Source organism: Carcharhinus amblyrhynchos, chromosome 4, assembly GCF_965287045.1.
Source record: "Carcharhinus amblyrhynchos chromosome 4, sCarAmb.v2.hapA, whole genome shotgun sequence".
Taxonomy (NCBI): Eukaryota; Metazoa; Chordata; class Chondrichthyes; order Carcharhiniformes; family Carcharhinidae; genus Carcharhinus; species Carcharhinus amblyrhynchos.
In genome coordinates this window covers 1,864,561-1,879,175 of record NC_137327.1, presented here as the reverse complement: position 1 = coordinate 1,879,175, position 14,615 = coordinate 1,864,561, and the positions used below count along the sequence as shown (strand labels likewise).

Here is a 14,615-nt window from a genome sequence, read left to right as displayed (position 1 = left end):
ACATAGAACATAGAACATAGAACATAGAACATTACAGCGCAGAACAGGCCCTTCGACCCACGATGTTGCGCCGACCAGTTACAAAACAATGACCCACTAACCTAAACCAATCCCTTCTCGTCCATAAACCTATCCACGGATCTCTTAAACGCCCCCAAACTAGGCGCATTTACGACTGCAGCAGGCAGGGCATTCCAATCCCTCACCACCCTCTGGGTAAAGAACCTACCCCTGACATCCGTCCTATAACTACCACCCCTTAATTTAAAGCCATGCCCCCTCGTGCTAGATTTCTCCATCAGAGGAGAAAGGCTATCACTATCCACCCTATCTAAACCTCTAATCATCTTATATATTTCAATAAGATCCCCTCTTAGCCGCCTTCTTTCCAGCGAAAACAACCCCAAATCCCTCAGCCTCTCCTCATACGACCTCCCCTCCATACCAGGCAACATCCTGGTAAACCTCCTCTGCACCCTCTCCAAAGCCTCCACATCCTTCCTATAATGTGGGGACCAGAACTGCACACAATACTCCAAGTGCGGCCGCACCAGAGTAGTGTACAGTTGCAACATGACGCTGCGACTCCTAAATTCAATCCCCCTACCAATAAACGCCAAGACACCGTATGCCTTCTTAACAACCTTATCTACTTGACTCCCAACTTTCAGGGATCTATGTACACATACACCTAGATCCCTCTGCTCGTCCACACTATTCAAAGTCCTCCCGTTAGCCCTATACTCGACACATCTGTTATTCCTACCAAAGTGAATTACCTCACACTTCTCCGCATTAAACTCCATCCGTCACCTCTCGGCCCAGCTCTGCAACCTGTCTAAGTCTTCCTGCAAACTATGACACCCTTCATCACTATCTACCACACCTCCGACTTTGGTGTCATCAGCAAACTTACTAATCCACCCAACTATACCCTCATCCAGATCATTAATAAAAATTACAAACAGCAGTGGCCCCAAAACAGATCCCTGAGGCACACCACTCGAAACCGAACTCCATGATGAATATTTACCATCAACCACTACCCTCTGTCTCCTATCCGCTAGCCAATTCCTGATCCAATTCCCTAGATCACCCCCAATCCCATACATCTGCATTTTCTGCAGAAGCCTACCATGGTGAACCTTATCAAACGCCTTACTAAAATCCATATACACCACGTCCACTGCCTTACCCCCATCCACCTCTTTGGTCACTTTCTCAAAAAACTCAATAAGGTTAGTAAGGCACGACCTACCCGCCACAAAACCATGCTGACTATCTCCAATCAATTCTTTACTCTCCAAATAACTATAAATCCTATCCCGAATAATTTTTTCTAAAACCTTGCCCACAACAGAAGTGAGACTCACCGGTCTATAATTCCCGGGGAAGTCTCTGTTCCCCTTCTTAAACAATGGGACAACATTCGCTAACCTCCAATCTTCCGGTACTATACCAGAGGCCAACGACGACCTGAAGATCAGAGCCAGAGGCTCTGCAATCACTTCTCTTGCCTCCCAGAGAATCCTGAGGTAAATCCCATCCGGACCAGGGGACTTATCTATTTTCAGACCCTCCAGAATATCTAGCACATCCTCCTTATCAACTGCAACACTGTCAATTCTACTCCCCTGCAATCCAGTGTCCTCCTCAGCTATATCCATGTCCCCCTGCGTGAACACCGAAGAGAAATATTGGTTCAATGCCTCTCCAATCTCCTCCGGTTCCACACATAACTTCCCTCTGCTGTCTATATCTGGCCCTAATCTTGCCCTAACCAACCTTCTGTTCTTAACATACCTATAGAACGCCTTAGGATTCTCCTTAACCCTATCAGCCAAAGTCTTCTCATGTCCTCTTTTAGCCCTTCTTAGCTCACTCTTCAACTCCCTCCTAGCCAATCTAAAGTTTTCTAGTGCACTACCCGAGCCCTCACGTCTCATCCGAACATAAGCCTCCTTTTTCCTCTTAACCAACGAAAAAACTTTTTTGGTGCACCATGGTTCCCTAGCCCTACCAATTCCTCCTTGCCTGACAGGGACATACCTATCACGGACTCGCAGTAGCTGCTCCTTGAAAAAACTCCACATTTCAGACGTTCCCAGTCCCTGTAATCTCCTAAATAACAGTCCCTGTAATCTCCTGGTTAAATAACAACAGGACTGGCAACTTAACATTACGGGATACTGTTGTTTTAGACTGGACAGAAAGGGAAACAAAAGTGGCAAGAGAGTTGTATTACTGATTAGAGAGCAGATTACAGCTGTATTGAGGGAGGAGACATTGGAGGGATCTTGTAGTGAGGCATTATTTGTGGAGCTCAGGAAAAGGGTGAAATCACAAGTTGGGAGCCCGCAGGAGACAGAGGATTAACTGGGAATCCCTTACAGCCAGGGGCTTGGGTGGAGAACAATTTGTTTGATGTGTGCAGGGGGACTTTTTGATACAATATGTTGACAATCCAATCAGAGAGGAGGCCATACTAGACTTGGTATTAGGAATGAGCCAGGCCAGGTGATCAATATTTCGGTGGCAGGGGGATTTTGGGCTTAGTGACCATAATTCCATAAGATTTCAGATACCCATGAATAAGGACAAGAGTGACCCCCGGTGAGGGTACTGAATTGGGCGAGGGCCAATTATATCCAAATTAGACAGGAACTGCGGAATGTGGATTGGGAGCGGCTATTTGAGGGCAAATCCACATCTGGCCAGTTGATGGAAGTGCAGGACAGAATGTTCCTGTGAAAGGATAGAAATAGCAGGATTCGGGAACCATGGGTGACAAGGGAAACTGTAAGCTGAGTCAAAAGGAAAAAAAAGCATATGATAAGTCTCAGTATCTAAAAACCAACAAAGCCTTTGGGGATACAGTGAAAGTAGAAAGAAAATTAAACGTGGAATTAGGACAGCTAAAAGGGGCCATGAAATGTCTTTAGCACACAGGGTCACAGAGAATCCCAAGGCTTTTTAAGCATATATTAGGGGCAAGAGGGCAGACCCACTCAAGGACAATGGAGGGAAGTTATGCGTGGAGCCACAGGAAGTAGATGGGATCCTTAATGAGTACTTTGTATCGGTATTCACCAAGCAGAAGATCATGATGGATACTGAGATCAGGGATAGGTGTGTAAACGCTCTAGAGAATGTCCTTATATTGAAGGAGGAAGTGTTGAGTATCCTAAATTGCATTAAGGTAGACAAGGCCCCAGGTCAGATGGGATCTATCTCAGGTTATTGGGGAAGGCAAGAGGAGAAATAGCTGGGGCCTTAACAGATATCTTCACATCCTCTTTGACCGAGGTTCCAGAGGATGGAGAATACCCAATGTTATTCCGTTGTTTACGAAAGGAAGCAGGGATAATCTGGAAATTATAGGTCATTGAATCATAGAATTATAGAAACCCTACAGTGCAGAAAGAGACCATTTGGCCCATCAAATCTGCGCCGACCATAATCCCAACCAGGCCCAACCCTATATCCCTACATATTTACCCACTAATCCCGCTAACCTACACATCTCAGGACACTAAGGGGCAATTTTAGCATGGCCAATTAACCTAACCTGCACATCTTTGGACTGTGGGAGGAAACTGGAGCACCTGGAGGAAACCCACGCAGACACGAGGAGAATGTGCAAGCTCCACGCAGACAGTGACCCAAGCTAAGAATTGAACCCAGATCCCTGGAGCTGTAAAACAGCAAAGAACAAAGAACAACCCAGCACGGGAAACAGGCCCTTCAGCCCAATGAGCCCGCATCGCCATCTTAACAAAGCATTTTCCTACACCTACCTTGCCCCGTGTGTATGCGAATGGTACCCCTATTGTAACCAGATTCAGGGGAGAATAGTGTAGGGACAATTTGGTACACCAATCAACCTAAGAGCACATCTTTGGGGTGTGGGAGGAAACCGGCGCACCCGGAGGGAACCCACGCAACCACAGGGAGAATGCGCAAACTCCCACAGACACTGACCCAAATCCATCTATCTGCACAGCATGCCACCCAGGTCAGCAAGCCTGATGTCAGGGTGGGAAAGCTTTTGGAGAAGATACTGAGGGACAGGATATATGCACATTTGGAAAAAAATTGACTAGTTAATGACAGGCAGCATGGTTTTGTACAGGGAGGATCATGTCTCACCAACTTGATTGAGTTTTTCGAAGAGGTGACAAAGGTAATTGATGAGGGAAGGGCTGTGGATGTAATTTATGTGGACTTTAGTAAGGCCTTTGACAAGGTCCCACATGGCAGACTGGTACAAAAATTAAAATCACATGGGATTGGAGCTGGGCTGGCTAGATGGATACAGAACTGACTTGGCTATAGAAGTCATGATGTGGAGATGATGGTGTTGGACTGGGTTAAACACATTAAGAAGTCTCACAACACCAGTTAAAGTCCAACAGGTTTATTTGGTAGTAAACACCACTAGCTTTTGGGGTTTGTCCCTTCGTCAGGTGAGCGGGAGTTCTGATCACAAACAGAGCATATAAAGGCACACACATGTAACATAAGCAGGGCCTAGTTTTATGGCTGATAAAATTGGATATAAAATTGGACATCCTAAATTAAAGAATTGGGCGTATTAATATCAAACACAGTCAAACCTCAGGCAGGCTAGTTGTACAATATACAAACTTGTCTGGGCCTGACTCATCAACCTCCTAACAAAGGTCATTGCACCCTACTGATGCTTAGCAGGAGATCACTGCACCCCATTGAAATGCACCAGCCTATTGTTAGAAGCCCAGGTCGGGCCAGACTTTCTGTCACCAAGACTTCCTGCAGTTGGTTTAATCTGATAACAGGTTACATGTAAGCAGCAGCATGGAGATGGACACCTGGGGGCGGACCCTGGTGTCCTGTCAGGCAGACATCAAGAAACCCACTGGGTATTGGAACCCCCTCCTGGGACCTCATTGGCCAGAAGCCAGAGAAGCTTCTGGAAAGGCAAGCAGGCAGGGGATAAAGGCAGGGCTTGCAGACACCAGAAGGGAAGACTGGAGAAGACTCGATGAAGGAGGCATAAGAACATAAGAACATAAGAAATAGGAGCAGGAGTGGGCCATCTGGCCCTTCGAGCCTGCCCCGCCATTCAATAAGATCATGGCTGATCTGTTGTGGCTCAGTTCCACTTTCCCGCCCTCTCCCCATAACCCTTAATCCCCTCTCTTATCAAGAACCCATCAACCCGCTTCTTAAAAATATTTAGCAAGGCAGCCTCCACCACTTCAACGGGCAGAGAATTCCAGAGATTCACCACCCTTTGAGTGAAGAAGTTCCTCCTCAACTCTGTTCTAAACCGCCCCCCCTTTATCTTGAGGCTGTGCCCCCTAGTCCTACTGTCTTTTTTGAGCGGGAAGAGTCTCTCCACCTCTATCCTATCCATCCCATTCATCATCTTATACGTCTCAATGAGATCTCCCCTCATTCTTCTAAACTCTAACGAGTACAAGCCTAGTTTATTCAGCCTCTCCTCATAGCTCAATCCCCTCAACTCCGGTATCAGCCTAGTAAACCTCCTCTGCACTCCCTCCAGGGCCAAAATATCCTTGCGCAGGTGTGGCGCCCAAAACTGCACACAGTACTCCAGCTGCGGCCTCACCAATGCCCTATACAGCTGCAGCAAGACCTCCCTACTTTTATATTCAATCCCCCTCGCTATGAAGGCCAGCATCCCATTCGCCTTCCTGACCACCTGCTGCACCTGCAAGCTGGGTTTTTGCGACTCATGCACAAGGACCCCGAGGTCCCTCTGCACCGTCGCCTGCTGCAGTTTTTCGCCACGTAAGTAATAGTCCTTCCTACCATTCTTCCTACCAAAGTGGACCACCTCACACTTGCCAACATTAAATTCCATTTGCCATTTCCTGGCCCATTCGCCCAGCCTATCTAGATCCTTCTGCAGACTCTCCACACCCTCCGCACAATTGACCATTCGGAAGGCTGACCAGAGAAGAAGGAAGGAAGAAGCTGCCACCAAGACTCACCTCTGTGATGCCAGACCAGAGGGACGCAGAGAATTGAGCCTGCAGTTTTAACCAAACCATCTTTGCGGGTAGTATATCTGATTTTGGGGTATCCTCTTGTTTTATGTGGGTAATTTAAGGGTTAGTAGTGTTATTGTTAATAAACTTGTTGAACCTTTACTTGTGTTTGTCGTTTGTCCACCTTGCAAATAAGGGCACCGGGGTAAAACACTGGAGTAAGCAAACTGGTCTAAAGAATCAGAGATATTTTAACATTGCAACACACAGTTTACAGAATACTGATTAGAATGCGAGTAGCTATAAAGAGTTGCATTCTAATCAATATTCTGTAAACTGTGTGAGTCTTTATATGCCTGGTTTGTGATCAGAACTCCCACTCACCTGACGAAGGGGTAAACCCCAAAAGCTAGTGGCGTTTACTACCAAATAAACCTGTTGGACTTTAACCTGGTGTTGTGAGACTTCTTACTTGGTTATAGAAGACAGAGAGTAGCGGTGGAAGGGGTGCTTTTCAAAATGGAAATATGTAGCTAGTGATGTTCTGCAGGGATCAGTGCTGGGACCTCTGTTGTTTGGAGCATACATAAGTGATCTGGAGGAAAATGTAGGTGGTCTGATTAATAAATTTTTGCATGACACGAAGATTGATGGAGTTGCTGATAATGCTGGGAATTGTCAGAGGCTCATAACTGGCTCATTCCTGGCGAATGGGCCAGGAAATGGCAAATGGAATTTAATGTTGGCAAATGTGAGGTTGTCCACTTTGGTAGGAATAATGGTAGGAAGGACTATTACTTACGTGGCGAAAAACTGCAGCATGCAACGGTGCAGAGGGACCTCAGGGTCCTTGTGCATGAGTCGCAAAAACCCAGCCTGCAGGTGCAGCAGGTGGTCAGGAAGGCGAATGGGATGCTGGCCTTCATAGCGAGGGGGATTGAATATAAAAGTAGGGAGGTCTTGCTGCAGCTGTATAGGGCACTGGTGAGGCCGCAGCTGGAGTACTGTGTGCAGTTTTGGTCGCCGCACTTACACAAGGATATTTTGGCCTTGGAGGGAGTGCAGAGGAGGTTTACTAGGCTGATTCCGGAGTTGAGGGGTTTGAACTATGAGGAGAGGCTGAATAAACTGGGCTTGTACTCCTTAGAGTTTAGAAGAATGAGGGGAGATCTCATTGAGACGTATAAGATGTTGAATGGGATGGATAGGATAGAGGTGGAGAGGCTCTTCCCGCTCAGAAGGGACAGTAGGACTAGAGGGCACAGCCTCAAGATAAAGGGGGGTGCGGTTTAGAACGGAGTTGAGGAGGAACTTCTTCACTCAAAGGGTGGTGAATCTCTGGAATTCTCTGCCCGTTGAAGTGGTGGAGGCTGCCTCGCTCAATATTTTTAAGAAGCAGGTTGATAGGTTTTTGATAGGTAAGGGGATTAAGGGTTATGGGGAGAGGGCGGGAATGTGGAACTGAGCCACGACAGATCAGCCATGATCTTATTGAATGGCGGGACAGGCTCGAGGGGCTAGATGGCCTACTCCTGCTCCTATTTCTTATGTTCTTATAACTAGATACGGATAGATTGGAGACTTGGACACATAAATGGCAGATGGAGTTTAATCCAGACAAATGCAAGATGATGCATTTTGGAGGATCAAAATGCAGAACCCTTAGGACCATTAACATACAGAGGGATCTGGACGTGCAGATCCAGAGTTCCCTATAAGTGGCAACACCAGGTGGCCAAGGTGGTTAAGAAGGCATACATCATGCTTACCAGGGCATTGAATACAAAAGTTGGGAAATCATGTTGTAGCTATCTAAACTTTGGTTAGGCCGCATTTGGAGTATTGTATGCAGTTCTGCTCACCACACTACCAGAAGGATATGGAAGCTTTGGAGAGAGTTTTCACTGGAAAGGCTGAGGGGAGGCAAATTGTGCGGAGGGTGTGGAGAGTCTGCAGAAGGATCTAGATAGGCTGGGCGAATGGGCCAGGAAATGGCAAATGGAATTTAATGTTGGCAAGTGTGAGGTGGTCCACTTTGGTAGGAAGAATGGTAGGAAGGACTATTACTTACGTGGCGAAAAACTGCAGCAGGCGACGGTGCAGAGGGACCTTGGGGTCCTTGTGCATGAGTCGCAAAAACCCAGCTTGCAGGTGCAGCAGGTGGTCAGGAAGGCGAATGGGATGCTGGCCTTCATAGCGAGGGGGATTGAATATAAAAGTAGGGAGGTCTTGCTGCAGCTGTATAGGGCATTGGTGAGGCCGCAGCTGGAGTACTGTGTGCAGTTTTGGGCGCCACACCTGCGCAAGGATATTTTGGCCCTGGAGGGAGTGCAGAGGAGGTTTACTAGGCTGATACCGGAGTTGAGGGGATTGAGCTATGAGGAGAGGCTGAATAAACTAGGCTTGTACTCGTTAGAGTTTAGAAGAATGAGGGGAGATCTCATTGAGACGTATAAGATGATGAATGGGATGGATAGGATAGAGGTGGAGAGACTCTTCCCGCTCAAAAAAGACAGTAGGACTAGGGGGCACAGCCTCAAGATAAAGGGGAGGCGGTTTAGAACGGAGTTGAGGAGGAACTTCTTCACTCAAAGGGTGGTGAATCTCTGGAATTCTCTGCCCGTTGAAGTGGTGGAGGCTGCCTCGCTAAATATTTTTAAGAAGCGGGTTGATGGGTTCTTGATAAGAGAGGGGATTAAGGGTTATGGGGAGAGGGCGGGAAAGTGGAACTGAGCCACAACAGATCAGCCATGATCTTATTGAATGGCGGGGCAGGCTCGAAGGGCTAGATGGCCTACTCCTGCTCCTATTTCTTATGTTCTTATGTTCTTATGAGACCTGATAGAGGTTTACAAAATTATGAGAGATATTGACAGGGTGGATAATCAGAGGAGGTGGTGGAAGCAGGCACATTAGCAACATTTAAGAGGCATCTGGATAGGTAAATGAATAGGAAGGAGTAGAGGGATACAGACCGAATTAGGGCAAAAGGTTTTGTTTTAGTTTAATTAGGGCATCATGATCAGCACAGGATTGGGGGGCTGAAGGGCCTGTTCCTGTACTGTACTTTTCATTGTTCTTTGTTGGCTGTAAGCAAAGGGAATAAGGTAAATCACCTCCTTCACCAATCCCTCCTTCCTCAGCCACTGCACCCCACCCCCCCAACACCTTGCCATTCTCACTCCAGGCTTGCTCCCTCCCTCTCTTTGTTTTCTTTTTTAGCAGCTCTTGGGTATTGCTGGCTCGGCCAGCCTTTATTATCCATTCCTAATTGCCCTTGAGAAGGTGATGGTGAGTTGCTTTCTTGAACCGCTGCAGTCCTTGTGGTGTCGGTACACCCACAGTGCTATTAGGGGGAGTTCCAGGATTTTAACCCAGTGACATGAAAGGATGCAATACAGTTCCAAGTGAGGATAGGTATATTGAAGGGAAACCTCCAGCTGATGGTGCTCCCATGTGTCTGCTGCCTTTGTCCTTCTAGAAGGTGCTGCCCTTCCTCTCTCATCTCCAGGTGCTCCGGTTTCCTCCTTCTGCCCAAAGAGGTGCTTATTAGATAGGTTGGCCATGTTAAGTTGCCCTTTAGTGTCAGGGGAACGAGCTAGGGTAAATGCATGGGGGTTATGGGGATAGGGGCTGGGTGGGATTGTGGTCAGTGCAGACTCAATGAGCCAAATGGCCTCGTTCTGCACTGTAGGATTCTATGATTCTTCCTTTACAGCCCCCAGCTCCCTGACTGGGAATAAATACTGAGCCTCTGCTTACCCCACAGGTTTGCGATGGATGCTCCAGTTTCAGAGTCTCTGATATAAATAGCATTCTCAATGTCACTCCCAGTTGCAACACACCTTCCATCGAAGGAGACATCACAGCAGGTCAGGGGTTGATTGTGAGCAACTGACCACTAAAATGGGAGAGAGAGATTGTTCAAACAGCAGAAACTAAGACCCATTGTACAAGGAACCCCCAGTTTCTGTCACGACACTACGGACTTCTCACAGAAACTCAGCACCCATGGAGCAGTTGAGCCAGGGACGCTCCTCGTCACAATGGATGTCTTGGCACTCTACATCAGCATCCCCCACGACAACGGCAGTGTTGCAACTGCTTCAGTACTCAATGCCGACAACTGCCAATCTCCAGATGCAATTCTACAACTCATCTGCTTCATCCTGGACCACAATGTCTTCACCCTCAACAACCAGTTCTTGATCCAGACACATGGAACAGCCATGAGGACCAAATTCGCACCGCAATACGCCAATATCTTCACACACAGGTTCGAACAAGTCCTCTTCACCGCACAGGACCTTCAATCTATACACTAGATACATCGATGACATTTTCTTCCTTTGGACTCATGTTGAAGAATCACTGAAACAACTACATGATGACATTAACAAGTTCCATCCCACCATCAGACTCACCAGGGAACTACTCTCGAATCTGTTGCATTCTTGGACACACACATCTCCACCAAGGACAGTCACCTGAGCACTTCACTATACTGCAAGCCCACGGATAACCTCATGATGCTCCACTTTTCCAGCATCCACACTAAACACTTGAGGAAGCCGTCCCCTATGGACAAGCCTTCCCTATACACAGGATCTGCTCAGATGAAGAGGAACACAACAGACACCTACAGATGATGTAAGAACAGGATATGGCGCTCGATTCATTGATCAATAGTTCCAATGCGCCACAGTGAAAAACCACACTGGCCTCCTCAGAAGGAAACACAGGACAAGGCAGACAGAGTACCCTTCGTTGTCCCGTACTTCCACAGGGTGAAGAAGCTATGACATCCTCTTCAGAGGCTTCAGCATGTCTTCAATGAAGTTAAACATCTCGCCAAGGCCATTCCCACACCCCCACTACTTGCCTTCAAACAACCACGCAACCTCAAGCAGACCATTGTTTGTAACAAACTACCCAGCCTTCTGGAGAACAGCAACCACAACACCACACAAACCTGCCACAGCAACCTCTGCAAGATGTGCCAGATCATTGACATGGATGCCATCATCTCATGTGAGAACACCATCCACCAGATACAGTACATTGTCAACCTGATAAGCTGCAGGGAAGGACATCTCAAGGCATGATACATCAACGAGACCATGCAGACACTATGACAATGGATGAATGGACAATCTCCAGACAGGAGTGTTTCCTTCCTGTCATGGAACACTTCGGCAGTCAAGGGCCTTCAGCCTTCAATCTTCAGGTAAGCATTCTCCAAGGCGGCCTTCAAGACACACAACGACACAGAATCACCAAGCAGAAACTAATAGCCAAGTTCTGCACGCATGAGGATGGCCTTAACTGGGATCTTGGGTTCATGTCACACCATCTGTAACCCCCATGATTTGCCTGGGTTTGCAAAATCTCACTAACTGTCTTGGCTTGAAACAATTCACACCTCTTTAACATGTGCTTAACCCACTCTCCAATTGCATTGTTTGTACCTGTAAAGACTTGGTTACCTGTTAAGACTCGCATTCCAACCATTATCTTGCAACTGAGTCTGTGTCTATATATGCCCTGTTTGTGAATCCAATTTGACATTCACCTGATGAAGAAGCTCTGAAAGCTCATGCTACCAAATAAACCTGTTGGACTTTAACCTGGTGTTGTGAGACTTCTTACAGAAACTAAGAAGGAAACCATTCAGTCCATCATGCCTGTGCTGGTTCTTGGTAAAGCTATCCAATTAATCATACTACTCCTTCTGAAATTTCCTTTTGGAAAGGGCCATTGATCTATTCGACTCTCCACCCTCCCCAAGATAAACCACTCTCCTTCCCAGATACCCCACAGTTCCATGGAGCGATGGTGGAGGGGTGAGGAGGGGGATCCCTGAAGGACAACTGCAGAAAGGGATGGAAGCAGGTGGTAAGGGAGCCCAATTCCTGCCATGTGGACCCAAGCATCTGGCAGCAGTGTTCCCTCTAAGGTGTTCACAAGTAAAAGTAAAATGGCCACAGTCCCAGTCTCTACCCTTTGAGAGCTGACTAGTGGTGATTTAACGTGAGGGTCACCACACCTCAAGCAAGGGGCAAGTTTAAGGAGGCGGGGTCTTCACAAGTAACCTCAGCCGGTACGGGAATTGAAACTGCGCTGTTGGCGGCGCTCTGCATCACTAACCAGCTGTCCAACCAACTAAGCTAGATCAATTCACATCTAACTCTATGTTGTCATAATATACATCAAAATGCTATTAGCCTCACACCCACTCTGCCTTTATAACCTCCATATTTTCAACCATGACAAACACATCAGCCAAACATAGAGCAACACTATTACTGAGCTTCACACAGGAGCAATCAGAAAGGCAACATCCTGAGTGAGACCCAGCCAGAGTGTGGGTATCGGGAATTTGGAACAGAGTGGAAATTGAACCAGTAAGTCTTTCTCTTTAATTTTTGTAAGTTCAGTAGTCTAGTTAAAAAACTGATAAGGTAGCTGACTGACTGTTAACTGTCAATCACCAGAAATTTGTTTAGGGCTTCAGCAGGTGCTGATTATTACCAAAACTTAACTTGCTTGTGAATCATCTTAGCTCACCCGAGCTCCAATTAAAAAAGTAACTATTAAAAACTCACGATCAGTAAACTTTGCACATGATCAGTGGTGAGACCTCATCGTGAGTAAATGTGGGTATTGGGAATTTGGAGCAGTGGGGAATGAGGTGCTCTTTGCATTTCTTTTTATTGCTTTGCTTCTTAGCTATTCAGAGACTTGTTATACTGCAGTGGTTGAGGCTATAGCTGATTGATGGGCAGTGGGTAAGATTGGATAAGTATTTACTACTTTTATTGCTTATAGTTTGTAAGGTCCTTTTGTGGTATTTGATTTATTATTGTCACATGTATTACTATACCGTGAAAAGTATTGTTTCTTGTACGCTATACAAAGCATACCGTTCATATAGAATGAAAGGAGAGGGTGCTGAATGTAGTGTTACTGTCATAGTTAGGGTGTAGAGAAAGAGCAACTTAATGCAAGGTAGGTCTGTTCAAAACTCTGATAGCAGCAGGGAAGATGCTGTTCTTGAGTTTGTTGGTACATGACCTCAGATTTTTGTACCTTTTTCCTGATGAAGAAGGTGGAAGAGAGAATGTCCGGGGTGCATGCGGTCGTTGATTTATGCTGACTGCTTTTCTGAGGCATTGGAAAGTGTAGCCAGAGTCAATGGATAGTAGGCTGGTTTGACTGATGGACTGGACTTTGCTCGCGACCCTTTCTAGTTTCTTGTGATCTTGGCAGAGCAGGAGCTATATCAAGCTGTGGTACAACCGAACAGAATGCTTTCTATGGTGTCTTTAAATGTTGGTGAGAGTCATGGCTGACATGCCAAATTTCCTTACCCTCCTGAGAAAGTAGAGATGTTGGTAGGCTTTCTTAACAATAGTGTTGGCATGGAGGCAACGGAACTAGATTGTTAGTGATCTGGACACTTAGAAACTTGAAGCTCTCGACCATTTCTGCTTCATTCCCATTGATGTAGATAGGGGCATGTTCTCCACTACGCTTCCTGAAGTCAATGACTATCTCTTTTGTTTTGTTGACATTGAGGGAGAGATTATTGTTGCTGTACTAGTTCACCAGATTGTCTATCTCTTTCCTGCACTCCGTCTCATCATTGTTCGTGATCTGACCCACAATGGTGGTGTCATCACAAACTTGAGAATTGAGTTGTAGGGCAATTTGGCCACACAGTCATAAGTGTATAAGGAGTATAGTTTGTATATTCTGTAGTAACAAGGATCAGGAAAGAAGCACCAGCGCTAGAGGCATTGATTTAAAAGGGTTAAGTTAAGGCAGGAGAAGTCAAAGCCATAGTGTGATCCTCATGCTCCATGTGGGAAGCTGGGAACATTTTCATTGCTTGGGGCCAGCATATCTTGCATCAGTCTTCACAATGGAGGACATAAAAAACATCCTAGAAACAACCATACATCAGGAAATAGAAGGGATGGATGAACTCCAGAAAATTCCAGTCACAAGAGAAGTGGTACTGAGTGAATTATTGGTGCCGTGGGCTGTCAAGAACCTGGATCCCAATGGACTTCATCCTAGGTTCTTAAAAGAAGTGTTGCAATGAGACAGTTGAAGCATTGGTTTTTATTTTCCAAATCTCCCTGGGTTTGGGGAAGGTCATGATGTGGTGATGCCGGTGTTGGACTGGGGTAAACACAGTAAAAAGTCTGACAACACCAGGTTTAAGTCCAACCGATTTATTTGATATCAAATAAATCGGTTGGACTTAAACCTGGTGTTGTCAGACTTTTTACTTTGGGGAAGGTTCCATGAGATTGGAAAATACCATATGTTATTTAAAAAATGGTGGGAGGCAGAACATGGGGAACTACAGGCCAGTTAGCTTAACATCTGTCAATAGGAGGAAAATGCTGTAAGCTATTATTAAAGATATTATGGCAGGGCATCTGGATAGGTTCAAGGTAATCAGGGAACTTGTGTTTAACTAACTTATTGGAGTTAAAGTGAGTCGCGTGTGCTGTGAATAAAGAGGAACTGGTGGATATATTGTATTTGAATTTCCAGACGGCATTTGATAAGATGCCACATGAAAGGTTATTGTGGAAAATAAAAGCT

The 14,615-nt window shown here is 46.2% G+C and overlaps 1 protein-coding gene across 1 annotated transcript in view; it reads right to left on the bottom strand.

Annotated features, from left to right (window-relative positions):
- Positions 1 to 14,615, bottom strand: part of LOC145342488 (WD repeat-containing protein 88-like) — a 64,578-nt gene that overhangs the window by 20,384 nt on the left and 29,579 nt on the right. The window contains exon 5 of the mRNA XM_080188051.1: positions 9,759 to 9,897. Within this exon, the coding sequence (XP_080044177.1) occupies positions 9,759 to 9,897 (139 nt within the window). The remainder of the gene's footprint in view (positions 1 to 9,758; positions 9,898 to 14,615) is intronic.